Source organism: Delphinus delphis, chromosome 5 (genome assembly GCF_949987515.2).
Source record: "Delphinus delphis chromosome 5, mDelDel1.2, whole genome shotgun sequence".
Taxonomy (NCBI): Eukaryota; Metazoa; Chordata; class Mammalia; order Artiodactyla; family Delphinidae; genus Delphinus; species Delphinus delphis.
The window spans coordinates 4,708,713-4,725,472 of NC_082687.1; the positions used below are offsets into that span (position 1 = coordinate 4,708,713).

The 16,760-nt window shown below is 33.0% G+C and overlaps 1 protein-coding gene across 3 annotated transcripts in view; it reads right to left on the reverse strand.

Moving 5' to 3' along the window:
* FSTL5 (follistatin like 5) overlaps positions 1–16,760 on the reverse strand; it is a 620,880-nt gene that overhangs the window by 75,447 nt on the left and 528,673 nt on the right. For all 3 annotated transcript variants that reach the window (XM_060011592.1, XM_060011591.1, XM_060011589.1), the window contains one exon: positions 13,032–13,150. In XM_060011592.1, coding sequence (XP_059867575.1) covers positions 13,032–13,150 — 119 coding nt within the window. The remainder of the gene's footprint in view (positions 1–13,031; positions 13,151–16,760) is intronic.

The following is a 16,760-nucleotide window of genomic DNA, read 5'->3' on the forward strand; positions in this document are numbered from 1 at the left end:
TTTCCAACACCTATATGGCTCATCCTAATTACTGTGGGTCTTACTAATTTTCTTCTTGTCTGAATTTTTGTAGCATTTATATTTGGTGCCACATAATTTGGCCTTTAATCAGGTACTATCATCCCTGCCTAAAATGTTAGCCTTTGCTATTCCTGTATTTCTACATTTTATAGACATACTGGGGAAGGTACAATATTTCCTCAGTAAATACAAGTTTAAATGTCACTTATCACAGAAAAAAAAAGGAGAGAGGATCAAAAAGTGTATATTTTTCAAACATGTTGTTAAACACTATTCTATGTCATCCAGAATCATTGAGAAACCGAATTCTAGAACATCTTCAAAATATAGTCTGTGGATAGCTGCCTGTTGGCATATCATTCCTTACCAAGCTGAGAATAGTACAGAAATGGAAAATAACCATTTAGAATCTAACAATTTGCCATTGACATAATATCCATAAGCATGATCAGCGGACCCATCTCCTTTAATAGGGTTTAGACAAGCTTGGGTGTGTCAGGCGTGCCTGGAGGGTTCTTTTCCACAAATGTTTTAAGAAGCTCTGATTTTGAGCCTTCTTTTCTTTTCTAGCTCTCTCTTTCTCTTTTAAATAGCTTTAAAATACATATATATCCAAAACTGTTGCAATCTGAGTCTACTGAGATAAATAGAAAAGTGAATGAAACACTTGACAAAATAGTGTTCACTTTAATAAATGCAATGTTCAGTTTATCATGAATCAAAGAAATGAAACAAGGGTTCTTTGTACTGAACTGGAATGTTTAGATTACGATTTCCAGGATTTTTTTTTATAATCATGAAGAAATATATATATATATATATATAAGGTTGAGCTATTTGTGAATACACTAGATATAATGCATTCTTTTAACCTTGCTTTGCAATATAAAAAAACCCTAGATCTTACAATAGCATGTTAAACAATTTAATATCCATGGTTATCTCCCTTATTGGACCATTTTTTTTTAAAGGCAATGAGGTTAAATTACTTTCGTCAATTTTTAGTCGAGATCACTGCTTATAACCCAAGTGATACAACTGCTTATTTCTACAGTTAGATATATTCAATTTATCTAATTCTAGTTCCCATTTCATTTATGAAAATGTCATAAACAATCTAGTTCGTATTAGTCAAAGCATAGGCAGTCATGGCATTTAGGGGCTGATTTGCCTTAATTTGGCCTATATAAGAAAACTGTCAGATAGTATGATTTTTGATTCTAGGATATCAATGGTACAAAGACCACAGTAAAGAAATTTTCTTCCTTTCTTTTAACATAAGGAGAATGCATTTATGTCCTCCAGTGTTATAACAAAAATGGAGCAGATAACACTATACAATCATATACTGAGGACTGATTTCTCTTTAGCCGCAAATTATTAGAAAGATTAAAAACACAGGCTTTGAGGTCAACCAGAATTAGATGTAATCCAGTTTTACACTCATATTAGCCATGTAAATACTCCTTTTAAGCTTTGTTTATGTCACTGGTACAATATCACCAATCACATAGGATTATAATGTTTGTTAAATGAAATCATGTTTGAAAAGGTCAAACGATCAATAAATGTTACCTGTTATTTTCCTATAGAAAATTCACTATGGGATATATTTCATGAAAACTATAATAGTCTACACATTTTTCATCAAATATTTTTTTTTCCAATTTCCCAAAATGTTTTAGAGGGAAGTTCACTGTGTATATTTAAGAATTTCAAAGAGTTACTTTAAATACAGAATGATGGTTGCATATGTGGTCAGGAGAACTTATTTTTCCCTTTATCACTTGGCAGTTCTATGATATTGAGCTAATTATTTGTCTTTTCTCATTTCCTTATCTAGAAATTCAGAGGATTAAATTAGAACTTGTCCATGGTTTCAATAAAAGAAAAAAACAAAAACAGGAAGCAAAGCTATCTGAATTACTTCTACTCTGCTTAAACAGAAAATATATTACCAGTTTATAGAAATATTATATTAAGTCCACCCATGTTGCTGCAAATGGCATAATTTCATTCTTTTTTATGACTAATATTCCATCATAAAAAAATATATAAATATACCACATCTTCTTTATCCATTCATCTGTTGATGGGCAATTGGGCTGCTTCCATATCTTAACTATTGTAAATAATGCTACAATGAGCATAGAGGTTCATGTATCTCTTCAAATTAGTGTTTTCATATTCTTTGGATAAATATCCAGAAGTGGAATTGCTGGATCATACGGTAGTTCCATTTTTAATTTTTTGAGGAGCTTCTATACCGATTTCCACAGTGGCTGCAGCAATTTACATTCCCACCCACAGTGTAGGAAGGTTCCCTTTTCTCCATATTCCCACCAGCATTTGTTATTTGTAGACATTTTAATGATGGCCATCTTGACAGGTGTGAGGTGAATAACCAATTTAAAAGTAAATAAATTTGCAGAGTGTTAAATTTCAAATGTCTGCAAAACATGAGAGAAGAACTCTAGATCTTTCGTCAGTGCAGGACTGAATGATTTGTGTGTCGATTCTCCTGGTTCTTGTAAATGAGCCAGAATCCTGGCTGGGAGTTGGTCCAGGTGTCAGTGGGCACTGAGAATCCAGGGGCAGGGACTTAATGACTTTTGGAAAAGGCATAAACTTGAATAATGGTGAGACAAGTTAAATATCAAGACCATAGGTTTCACATTAGGTCCAAGAACAAGTAAATAGAGTCTGGCAAAATGTCCTTTGAATTGAAAGCTAACATTAAGCACTAAAGAAATTAGACAAATATGGAGAATATCAGGAAACGTAAATTATATGGACCCGCAAGGTTCAGGAAGGATCAACTCAATTAAATGGCAGTTTAGATAGTTGGAATTAAAGAATTAGTTGTGTTTAATTTCATTTCCCAACGTGTTGAAGATTTGATTTGTACAGGAGCAATGGTGCTCCTTCCTAACTTTATTTAACAAAGCACAATTGGTAAGTTGGTTAGATAGGGTGAAAATTTATTATTAAAAAATTCTTTCTTACCAGATAACACATGAAGTTAAATGACCACACAAGAAGAAAAAAAAAAAAAAGAATGTACTTTAGTATGTAAACCTCTCCTTAAAATGTTGAAAAGCTCATCAAAATTATGACATCACTATGAAAACTGATGGATATCATGGAAAGATAGAGGTTACTTCTTTCAAATATGTTCTGTACTCTAGTTTCCTTAAGTAACAATAGAGAATATTTGCTTAAACGGTCCTTTCCAGCTACTGATTAATAGTCAAAATTAAGAGGACTACTTTAAGAAGACTGTTTGGATTAATTTACCTTGACACTTCTTCAATTGGAGCATCAAGGTAAACTAGTCCAAATAGATTCATTTAAAATGAGTCATGTACCACAATATTCATTGCAGCTCTGTTTACAATAGCCAGGACATGGACACAACCTAAGTGTCCATCAACAGATGAACAGATAAAGAAGATGTGGCACATATATACAATGGAATATTATTCAGACATAAAAAGAAATGAAATTGAGTAATCTGTAGTGAGGTGGATGGACCTAGAGTCTGTCATACAGAGTGAAGTAAGTCAGAAAGAGAAAAACAAATACTGTATGCTAACACATATATATGGAATCTAAAAAAGAAAATGGTCATGAAGAACCTATGGGCAGGATGGGAATAAAGACGCAGACGTAGAGAATGGACTTGAGGACATGGAGAAGGGGAAGGGGAAGCTGGGACGAAGTGAGAGAGGGGCATGGACTTATATACACTACCAAATGTACAATAGATAGCTAGTGGGAAGCAGCCACATAGCACAGGGAGATCAGCTTGGTGTTTTGTGGCCACTTAGAGGGGTGGGAGGGAGACGCAAGAGGGAGGAGATATGGGGATATATGTATATGTAGAGCTGATTCACTGTGTTATAAAGCAGAAACTAACACACCATTGTAAAGCAATTCTACTCCAATAGAGATGTTAAAAAAATAATAATAAAATAAAGTGAATACTGCAAAAATAATAAATAAATAAATAAAATGTATTTTAAAAGCAAGCAATTTTGTTTTGATAGATTTCACTTCTCTATGTTCTGATCATATTACCAAAGAAAATACAGATTTTGAAATAAATAATACCTATGAGATAGATTATCAGGCAGGCAAAGAAATTACTTCTACAAGATAGGATTGAAGTAAAAACTTGAAGTTTAGTTTGGGGGAACCATAAGCCACATTAACAAACTGTCATTAAACCTTTAAAGGACTTTCATGTAGATTCTATTCCTTGATTCTTTGAAATTCTTATATTAAAATAAAGTAAATGATTTCTTATTGGTATATATCTGTAGGACACAAAGGAAACAAAGATAAACTTTTAAGGAAAAGGGTCAAACAATCTGAATGACATGGAATATCAGAAACTTTAAGTTCCCCTTTCTTTCTTTAAATGCATGAGTTTTGATAATGCACATTTTACAGATTTCTCTTTTTGGGGACATTAGTTGAGGACCAAGAGAGGTTTTATTAATTGCCTTTCTAAGAATACATTATGTAATCTCTTGCTCTGAATGGCTTATTCTGTTTTGTAACTGTTTTAAAAATGTTGACGTACAAGCATGAGTTGAGGGAATTTTATGATTGTTGCATTCTCTATATTTGTTCAATAGAGTGTAACATCACTTAGGAATTGAACTTTTTTCTATGCAACATAATCTCACAATGCAGATGGCAGTGTCATTTTGATGGAGTTCTGCATCTCCCCATATTGTCCGGCAGAGGGCGCCTTATGTGGAAGGCAGGCTTAGTCGTTTTTTTAAGATTATTATGGACTGAAAAACATTCTGAAATGTGGTAGATTTATCTTCAAAAATTATAAGGCTCCAGAGAGGATAATTATACGCATGTGTACTTTTAAACTGTATTGTAATTCACACATTAATTTGTTCCACATAGGAACGCCGACACTGAGAATCATTACACTTTTTCAGGTCAACATTCTTTAAACATTATTTTAGCTTGCTTTACGACATTAACTAGTTAATTATTATTATTGAAAATGACCTTATATTCTCTTTCTTAAAGGTATGAAGTGAGCGGATTCTGGCCAAATAATTTATACACATAGGTATTTTGCTGTGTTTGTATCAATTAATATAAAAACCATAAAATACACCCATTTTGAAATCATATCTTGTAAACCTTTAGAAATAAATGTTACATAAAAATAATTTACTCCTGTGCCTATCTTCTTTATAGGTAAGAAGACAGACCAAATTTACATTTTCTTTGTCCTTTTTCTTTAAAACTGTATCTTTATTTATTATATTGCCTGCAGAATTACATTTTCTCTTGTCTCTCTTCACTGACAAATCTGATAGGGGTTCTGCCACACTATCCAGCTCAGAAATATTCTTGAGTAATAAAGTGAAGACAATATTGAATAAGAATTCACCAAAACTGCCTCTGTGACTTAGTTCAATGTAAATCCTTTATGTATGCAGATTATATAATCTGATATGCTGTTTTTCGTTTGCATCTTTCAGCTTTCTAAATAATTTCAAAAGTAAACTATCAGACATAAGATGGTATTTTGAAAAATTATATTCACAAATAACTATGCTGAAAGTTATATATTAAAGAGTGACTTTTTAAATGAAAATGATACTAGTATGTGGATTTTTAAATATGAGAAAAAAAGGAGTTTTAATGGGCAAAAATTAGCAGCTTCAATAGTAATGGGATGAACAATAATTTTGAGGTTTAAGTTTTGTTTTCCTTGGGATTTTTATTATATAGTTGTATTTTAAATATAGATTTAAGAAATTTCGAAAACATATGACATCATCATATGATAAAGTATATGGAGAAATGCAAAACTGTCATTGTAAACGTTTAGCAATATTTTCAAAAAAAATTTAGTGATTCAAACATTTAATAAAGTAAAATAAAGCCATTAATTTACTGTATTGTTTTCCTTCCTGCACAGCCTCTCACATTATTCAAACTGAGATTAATGACCTATCTAAATACGAAAAAGATATTAAAGAAATGACAAGCCTTCAGTATGAAATTACAATTTTGACAACTATTGTTGAAATATAAAATGTAAGCAATGAGAAATCAAGCAAGAGATCAGTTAAATAGAAATTTTAAGAAAGAAAAGGAAAAGAAAAATAAGGACTAAGGTTTAAATAAATCATTAAAATCATCAATCTAATCCTCAATATGATAATTACAATTAATCTTGTTACAGTAACTTTTCAACATATTTAGAGAGAAGAAAATTTGGAAATTATCATCCTTCAGAGAGGAACATCACTAGAAAATACCTAATATTGATAATTCAAGAAATACCATTCCTGAGCATATTACTTAAAGTGATTAAATGTAATTGGTTGCATGAAGTCAGACTGGGGATAGTAAGGTACAGAGTAAGAAACTACTACTTCTGTATTATTTTATTTTTACCATATGCCAATCTATTACCTTGAATAAGTCAACAGGTACTTTTTTTGTGAATAAAACTCAATCTTAGACCAGAAACTGTAGTTTAAGAGCCACAGAAACTAGATTTATGTGATTTTTGTAAGTCGCAAGTAAAATGGTGTTATGTTTAAAGATATTTGTATGAATAATTTTTATGTTAAACTCTTCAATTTTACCTTTAAGAAGTTTCTATTGAAATTCCAAATTACTATAAGTACATTTCTTTCTCAAGTACAGAAAATGCGCTCCTAGGTGTGTGTAGTGAATCCTTATATTTCACATAAAAAATGTGATGGCAAGAGACAGTTTGAGACACATACATAATTCTGGTCACATTTACCAAATAACTTGGCTGGCTCTTATTAATAATCTCTTAAAAACCTAATATGCTTTCTTAGATAAGATTACTTGATCCAATTAATATGCTATACAACTCCATTAAGATGCTGTTGCATGATTTACACGCTCCCCGCGGCTCTCCCCCTAACGTCAGCCTTGCCTACTTCAAGCGTAACAGAAGCGCAATGTGAGAATTTCAGAAGAGTGTGATTTTTAATGAAAGCTTACAAGGCCCCTTTAAATCCAGGGCTTCAAAGACCAATTTCATAAATTTATTTCTTTTAAAATCAACAGCATAATCTTCTAAGGAATAGTTAGAGGTAGTTTGCATTACTCTCTTTAGGCAGCTCTTTGCAGGATATCGTTGTAAGTGCAAAGGAAGCTCTTTGCAGGATATCATTGTAATGAAAGCTTAAATTTTTATCATTCTAGAACTCTTTGTAAGTTAAGCCATGTTTGAATAGAGACCCACTGAGAAAAGAATAAGTGGGGAAAATTTCGATTACCTTTCTGAAATATACAGTGGTACTGAATTCAAAAGGTTGCTTGATGGCTTCATAGAGACATGAATTGCCTGCATCATATAAAGCGGCTGGTGTTTTAACAATTATTTTTCTGGACAGAGTTTGGAGAAGTAGTAACTGGATTAGACACAGAAGGAGATGCTGAAAAGGGGGTTTGGAAGTATTACCAAGGAAATGGATAAATGCCCTGAGAAGAGGGGAACGCCAGCAGAGAGAGAAGTGTGGACACAGCAGAGAGAGCTGTTTCCCCATTTCTAATCTCAGTTTCAATTTCTTGATACCTGAGTATTCTGCACACTATGGACACAACCTGTTCCTATGTAAAACCTCCATTCTAATAGAGTACCAATCATATTCATTTATAAAGTCTAGGTAATTTTCTTATGTGGAAATTCCAAGCCTAGAAAATAGACATTTTAGAGGTGATTCACATCAGACTTTCTGCAGAAACTATGATCCTCTGGAGTTAGTATCATTTAAGTTGCATTAAAGCCAGTAACAGAATCTTTGCATCCTAAAATATAAGACCCGTGCATGTGGGACTTCCCTGGTGCTCCCGTGGTTAAGACTCTGTGCTCTCACTGCCACGGGCCCAAGCTTGATCCCTGGCTGGGGCACTAAAATCCCACAAGCCACGCAACATTGCCCCCCAACCAAAATACACACACACACCCCTATATACTTAAGACCCACACATGATAAGATTTGTGTGATTTTTCTTTCAAGCTCTTCTAGTCCCCACGAAAGAATAAATAATACGATGGTATGTATGGAGAACAGCAGCTGGATCTTAATAAGCGAACAGAGAAGGAAGTGAAGTAAAAAAGCATTAAAGATTAAGAGTTGTGGATAAGGTTGACAAAATACTTGAAAACCAGAAGAGTGAAACAGTTGGTAATCTTGCAAAAGCCTAATAACTGAAACATTTTTCCAAACCCACTTCAGTTTGAGTTCTGAAGTTATAAGTCTGGGATAGAATCCTATTTGCTTGAAGTACACACTTACTGTAGTTGACAAGATGAAATCATGTATACAACTAGGATAAATATAGCAAGAATCCTGTCTAGTCAGGCTGCATCACAAAAAAAAAAGAAAAAAGATAGATGAGAGTATAAATAAAAGCATGTTCTATGAATCTTCAACCAACTCACTACCAAAAGCTGAAACCTGATGTAATCTGACATTGCACCAAAATTGAATTTTTATTTAGAGCAAGCAAACAGCAACTTCTGAGAGATTTGATCAAAGATTCTGTATTCTAAATATTTCAGTTTTTATCTAAACTTTACTAGCCAATGGGTTGTATTGGGAATTGCAATTCTCTTAATATCAACAGTGACTTTGAAACATATTATTTTTATGTTTAATCCTTTTTTGTGGGGAAAAAATGATTCGAAAAGACTCATTTCCACTACTCACAATCAAGTGATTTATCTTCTAAAATCCAGAAGAACTAGCTTTCTTTTTTCTATAATAGAACTCCAAACTATCTTAGACTGGGCATTTGAACAGTATATTTTGACCGTGTGATCTTGAATTAATAGAGGTTATGTTTACCCTGAGGTTATGTTTACCCTGAAACAATTCAGTGATCAATTATTCTATGAAACATTTTTCACAAGAAGAATACTGTTTTGTGGGAATTGTAAAGTAAGGAGAGGTGAGGAGGGAATTAGATGTATACATCTTTAAACTCAGGCAATGCATAAAAGAATGACTAGCCTAAGGCTCTAAGCAATGGAGTTTTCCTTAAATTCATTTCACAAATGTTACTCGACTACCTGCCATGTGTAAGTACACTGGGAATAAAAATGCTAATCAAAGTCTTGACTAATAGAGGTATAGTAAGATGTGGTGGGTTGTTTCCTATGTCAGCTTGGCTATGACTAGGCTATGTTGCTCAGTTGTTGGTCAAGAACTAGTCTGATAGAGAATGGATAAACAAGAAGGTCCTACTGTAAAGCACAGGGAACTATATTCAGAGTCCTGTGATAAACCATAATGGAAAAGAATATGAAAAAGAATATATATATATATATATATATATATATGTATAACTGAATCACTTTGCTGTACATCAGAAATTAATACAACACTGTAAATCAACTATACTTGAATAAAATAATAAAAAAAAGAACTAGTCTGGATGTCATTGTGAAAGTATTGTGGAGGTGATTAACATTTAAAATTAGTTGGCTTTATAGAGACACAGATGTAGAGAACAAACGTATGGATACTTAGCGGGGAAGGGGGGTAGTGGGATGAACTGGGAAATTATGACTGATATAGATACACTATTATGTATAAAATAGATAACCAATGAGAACCTACTGTATAGCACAGGGAACTCTACTTAATGCACTGTGGTGATCTAAATGGTAAGGAAATCTCAAAAAGAGAAGATATATGTATACGTACAACTGATTCACTTTGCTGTACAGCAGAAACTAACACAGCATTGTAAAGCAACTATACGTCAATAAAAATTAATTAAAAAGTAAATTAAATTGGTTAGCTTTAAGTAAGACAGACCACCCCCCGTAATGTGAGTGCGACTCATGCAATCAGTTGCAGGCCTTCAGATTTAAGAGTGAGGTTTCCCACGGAAGAAGGAATCCCACCTTAAGGCTTCCACACAGAAATCTGTTTGAGTTTCCAGTCTGCCTATATATGTCAGACTCAAGACCCCAGTGCTGACTTGTATCAGCACTCTGCTGGCCTAATCTGTGGATTTTGGATTCCAGACTGAACACCAACTCGTATCTGAATTTCCTACTGCCTGGCCTGCCCTACAGATTTCACACACGTGCGTGCCACTCCACCCACCAGCTCCGGAGCCAATTCCTTAAAATAAGGAGATGGAGGCAGACAGTGATGGAGAGATATAGACCCAGATCCAGGTCTGGACAAGGATATAGATACTAATCCTATTGGTTCTGTTTCTCTGGAGAAAAATGTTCTCTTGACATAATACTCAACAATTTTCTCATGAAATTATTTTATAATTAGAAATGAAATCTAGTAGAATGTGGCACCAAATAGCTTACACACTCTGAAATGCACATCTTCTTGTGTTTAAACAGAAATAAAATAGCTTCATATAAGAAACACATTTAATTCAACATTTATTCTCAAAGCATACTGCTGTCAATTTTTCTTTTTCTACTGCTGTATACTTGTGTATCAGGAAAGTGTCTGGGTATACATATTCCAATTATTTAAGTTTATCTCACATTAAGGAATAACAAAATAACAAAGCAATAAAAACTTTTACGAAACAAAAGTTTACCTACTCTAGCCTTTATTTCATATATATGGGCTATAATAACTGCATGAGAAATATGTCTCTCTTTTTTGGTATAAACAAATGCCTGTATTCTGCATTTTACAATATAATCAGGATGTAGTTTTAGCCAATTATCCATTCTCTATATTATTCTTAGTGCTTTAACAAATATATTGGTCAGCTAAAATGTATTTGTATTTTAATTTCAACATCCAACCAGTAGAAATGTCATAAATTTAAACACACATAATTTGATAGTTTCTCTCGTCTTAAAAATACAAATCTAACTTTTCTTATACTTTTTGCTTAGTTTTCCATTAGCATATAGAAAGTCTTGTAAATTTTTGTTTTATATAAGAATGTTAACTTTCTATCCTTATATTTCTTTCTATTTTGCAGTATGAATTTCTGGCATAATCCCATGTGTAAGATGGCTGTAAGATTTCCACGGGCGGTGATTTGAAAAATCTGATGCAGTCAATTAGTTCTTAATAACTAATAATCCCTGCCTTGTCATTGCTGTGGATAAGGGTTCTCAGGTTGAAGGAAATGAGTTAAGGCTGTCATCACCGATGTTTGGTTTCTATCTCCTCTTCAATTTTAATTTTTTATAGAAAAGTATACATAATTTATATATGTATGTATATAATTTCTCACTATATATATATATGCATGTGTATATATGTGTGTATGTGTATATATATATATATACATATATATATGGGGGGAGAGAGAGAGAGAGAGAGAGAGAGAGAGAGAGAGAGAGAGAGAGAGAGAGAGATCGATCTACTTGTTTTAGGAGGCAGTTTAAGTAATCAAAGGTTTTAAAAAGAGACATTCAGGTAAGTAAACTTCACATCCCTATATTCCAGACATGTCACAAAACTATCACATCAATTTTTCCTTGCTTTTTCAGCTTTAGATTCCAAATAGCTAGCTACAACACTGCCAATCCCGTAGGAATCAGAAACACTCTTTTGTTAAATGATTTTGCTTTGATTTAAATAACTATTTTGATGCCACATTTGCAATATCTGTGTGTTAGCCCAAATTTCTCATCCATGTTTTTATAAAAATATACACATGCCATAAAATTGAATGACTTGCTTTATCAGAAGCAAATATTTATATTTTTATATGTGTTTCTTTACATACACACACACCTTATTCAAAATGGATTTAGTCAGTATTGATATCTGATTATAAAACAAAACAAAACTGCACGTACAATTTAAAGTGTTTTCACACTTGTTAAACTTATAGTTTAACAAAAATGGTAATGATTCTATTCAGTAATTTAGCCTTTAAGTGAAATATTCTTAAATTAAAAAGTTTCTTTTGTTTTAAACACTCATAAACATATTGAGTTAAATCATTTCCTTTATTTAAAATAGGAGGTCATTAGACTGCTTTGTCCTACAGAGTGTCTGAGAGATGCTGGCCTACCTTATCTCATTCTCATGTTTTTCCTTTTTCTCATTCTAGGACATGGCTTTAATTTGTAAATTGTTGTCTCCACAAGTCAATATGTGGCAACACTGGCTACTGGTAGGCTCAAAATAGGAGTTGAAAGTAAAGGATCTAAACCAGGGCATTAATATCTATTTTGCTCATATCTTGTCGCCATGCCAACCTTAAAATGAGTATCAAGACAGGGTTGCATTCTGAGGTCTACCAATATCTTACCTTATTTTGGGTGTCTGGTGCATGCCTGTACTTGTGTGGGAACACAAAGGTAACGTGGGTATCTTTAGTATTACATATTTTGGTGTACACATATTTATGTGGAGATATACATAGCCATAGCAATATAAAATTAATTATTATTTCTTATTATCCTGCACAGAAGTACAGTCCCTAGTATGTATAGGCAATATGCATTTTGTCATATATTCTTCTATTTTCTGAAAGCTGACCAAAATTTTACAGAAAATAAATATTTCTGTTAAAGGTAAGTACATGTAATTACATAAAGGTACATGAAAAAAATAAGATGAAGAATAAATGGGCATCAACATTTATAAAGCATCTAATATACCTCAGCTTCCCATCAGATTATTTATAGGCTATTTTCTTTCATTACGTTAAAGTAACCATTGCCTGCCAAAATGGGAGACATTCTAAATTAAGGAACAGGTGAAGTTTTTATACTGTGTTCAGTTTTGATATTTCACCTCTAGTGTCTTTATTTTAATTACAAACAGGTCATTACGAATACACAATATATTATCTTCCTCTTTAAGTATAAAACCTGCATAGAGTAACAGACAATATCATAGTTTTAACACTGTCCTACCCACATGTCTCATACACGTGTAGATTTCATTGTATTTCCAAAATACAATTCTACTTAACAAAATTACTATATAAAACTGTAAAGGAATTTTTAAAATACTTGCCTGAAATCCAAGGAGCTTTTCACTAGGCTTAATGTGCCTCTGAAATTCACATTCTATGGGTTGTATCACTTTGATTCCATCTTCATAAAACACATAGAACATGTTCCCAATTCCCAGACCTTAGGAGTAAAAACACATTCAAAAGTTCAAAATAAAATTACCAGAAACATTTACAACCCAAACTCAGTGCCCCTCACGTTGCTGGTGAGAGATCAGTTTGTGAAGTCCTATAATGCTACTAAAGCAGACCGTGTGAGACCTTTGCCATACGCCCAAGCAGCTCTGCAACATTATGCACACAGTCTACTTCATCTCTCTGACCTGCAAGTCAGTGATTTCTTTAACATAATTCAACAAATGTTTCACATATTTAACAATAATTATAAATGGAGATAAACTCTTTGATACCTAGATTATGTCTGCTACCATCCCTACTTAATTTAGGTGCTGATTAAGACATAAAAGTGCTTTCTGAAGAATCGTATTTATCCTATTTCTATTAGAGTTCCCTAAGGGAAATAAAATGGCATTCTTTGCAGGAATTTAGCTTATATAGAGACTTTTAGAAACAAAAAGACCAAGTTCCCCAGATTTTGGAGAATATGTATTTTCCTAAAATAATGTTTGTAAATATAATCCTACTAGAGGTCTTACATATCAGTTTTCATATTGACAAAGTTTGGGGTCTATTTCTCCAGTTTAAAATTTGAATTAATTTAAGGTCTTGCAAAAATCTCATTTAAGTCATACTTTTAATTACTTTTCACAGGGCGGGTTTGGGTGTGTGACATCTCAGAAACTCATCTCACTTATATTATACACCCACACCTCATGGGTACGGAATGCTACAGATTAGACATCTGGAATGCCGTGGAGTTCACGGTGGTCTGCACCTGGGGACTTGTCACGTATGACTGCACACCTGTTCTCTTTGTTTCCTCTGCTTCTGCTTTGTCCCAACATGTCCAGACTAAGAGCATGTAGTTCTCCCTTTCCTGATCCTCAACTGAGGACCTCATCCAGGTGTACTGCTTTGCACAATCATATTTATTCAGTATAACTATACCGCACATAATTCAGTGAGAACCAACAGATAAACAATTATACTGAAATCTTGATAGTTTGAAGAGCAAATCATTGTTCTTTAAAATGCTTAACTTTTAAAAACATCTACTTTTAATTTTTACTTCACTTGAGGACACCTGCAAGGCCCATGAAGTCAAGCCTGAGGATTACAATAAAAGTTTATTGATTTGTAAAAAAAAAAATTTGTTTATTCAACTTAAGCCACATTTATTTTTGTTAAATATGTTCCTAGTTAATTTTAAAAGTCACCATCTATTCTTATGATTCAGAGGAAAATGTATTCGATCATAATTATCACTTTATTGGTGTTTATACAGAGTGAAATTATTTCTAATAATGCATATATATTTTAAATGATCCAGATTATTTTGACACATCTTATTATTGTTTTTTGTTTTTTCCCCCTTGGACTTATTATTGTTTTATAAATATTTTACAGTCCTCATGTTTTAATACATGCAATCTTTATCAGTTAATTGTGCATTTTAATTCCAGAGTGAGTAATTCCAAGAATTACTTGCAGTCTCATGAGGGAGAAGTATTTCCCAGAGGGTTTTTCAACCAATACTGCACCTTTAAATACATGAGATGGACTGAGAAAAAAATGTATGTAATTCACATTCCTGTCTCAATCCTTTGAGGATTTCTACTCAAGAACAACAGTGTATCATGATAATATAGTTACATTATGTATTATAAATTACATGTAACAATGTTACAATGAGATATTCCAGAACAGTAGAAGTAGCAAGAACTAAATTCAAGTTATGTCTTCATAAAATAAAATTTAAGAGTTGTCAGCTACAATTTATAATTATAGCTTTGAATACAGAGGGATCAATTCCATACCAAAAGGATAAAACTTACAAAAACTGCTTAGGCAAAACATCGATTTGTATTAGCAAGCTTCTGTGTAAACACTGTCAGAAGGTTGATGTGCGCTATGTATCAGTGACTAGCAAATTAACAATACTGGTAGTTGAAACTTGGATCTGATTTCCAGTTGTGTCAGTTACATACAAAGCTCATAACATTTTTTAATGAACATCACTATATTCTCCTTCAGGTACTGCACAATTCTGCTCCACAGTCAGGAGTCTGAATGTGTTTGAACTTGACAACTACTCTAAGTCCAGACAGTTTGCAAAGTTGCTTGAAGTATTCCCTGCCCTTATTCCTATGGATATTTCTATTGTGTTACTTTACTATATTCTGTGCACAGTACAGTCAGTGGGATTCCACAGATGAAAGTTCTTGAGCTGTATCTTCCTCTAAAACTCGCTTAATCCATCCAAATCACTTCCAAAACTGAAAGTGCATTTTCTTGCCTTTTAAAGTATGAGTTACATACACATCAGCATTTTTACAGAGTACAAGCTACTTTCCCAGTTACAAGTTATTGAAAAATACAGATAAAGTTATGCAAGGTTTAGTTTGCTTTTGCATTTTATTGTTTTTGGTGGGAATATAACTCCCTAGTGTTTATGAAATAGCAATGCCAACAATGTATCATGTATAAATATATGTTAAAATAATAAGATAAACTGAACACCTATGTATCAATCGCTCCGCTATGAAATAAAGGTTTATCTTCAGAGCCATCTGTGTATTCCTCTCTTCCCTACCTACACGAGGGATATTTTGCATTTATTTTCTTGCTAGACATATTTTGTTCATCAATTACTACTTAGGTTTTAGCAGCAGAATTTATAATCTGAATATATGATGCAGATATATATCCTTTTAAATTTGCTGCTATAATATTATAATTTATTTTGAATATACTAGGCACAGAATGATATGAATTACCTGATGCTTGAGATGTGGTAATTGAAGACACATGCTGATTTTCACTTTGGGGCATTTGTTAGCTTAATCTGTATAGGAAGCAATAACATATCTGTGTATGTTCATTATAACTATTAAGTTTCCATGCCCTAACCTTTTTTTATTTTGGTGTGGGAGAATATAACAAAGAGAGATAAACTTAATTTTCTGAATTCAGACAGCTCAGAGGTAAATCACGACTATAGAAGTCACTGTTGTATCGTGGGAAGGTTATTTCCCATGTAATATCTGTGCTGTACTTTCTCCATCTCAAATTGGGAGAAATAATTAGATTTATGCAGCTGTTGTAAGAAGTAACTGAGATGGACAAAGGAAAACATGTAGCAGAGTGACCTGAACTCTTACTATGAGTTCAAGAAATGGTAACTGTCCCTCTTTTTTATGACTGACATTATGTCTTCTTTGAAACATCAGTGGGAAAAAAATGGTGAAATGGCATCTAACCAAAATGTGATTACTGTCCTCCTGTTTTCCTCAAAGCTACTCTGTGAGATATACTACTAGTACATTTCAGTTTTCTATGAGATTGAATTCTACGAATGTGTGAGCCTGCTAAAAGAGCAACCTGATTTTCTAGTAGAGCCGTTCTCAAAGTTGATCCTTTCAGAGGGTCTGCAAAGTCAAAACTATGTTCATAATAATGCTAAGATGTCATTTGCATTTTTCTCTCTCATTCTCACAAATTAGATGCTTCCAAATGTGGAGTGTAGTTCTCAACAGGCTACTTGACATATGATGTTATGAGTGATATCACAACAGTTCAATGCAGGAGCAAATATAGGAATCCAGCATCTT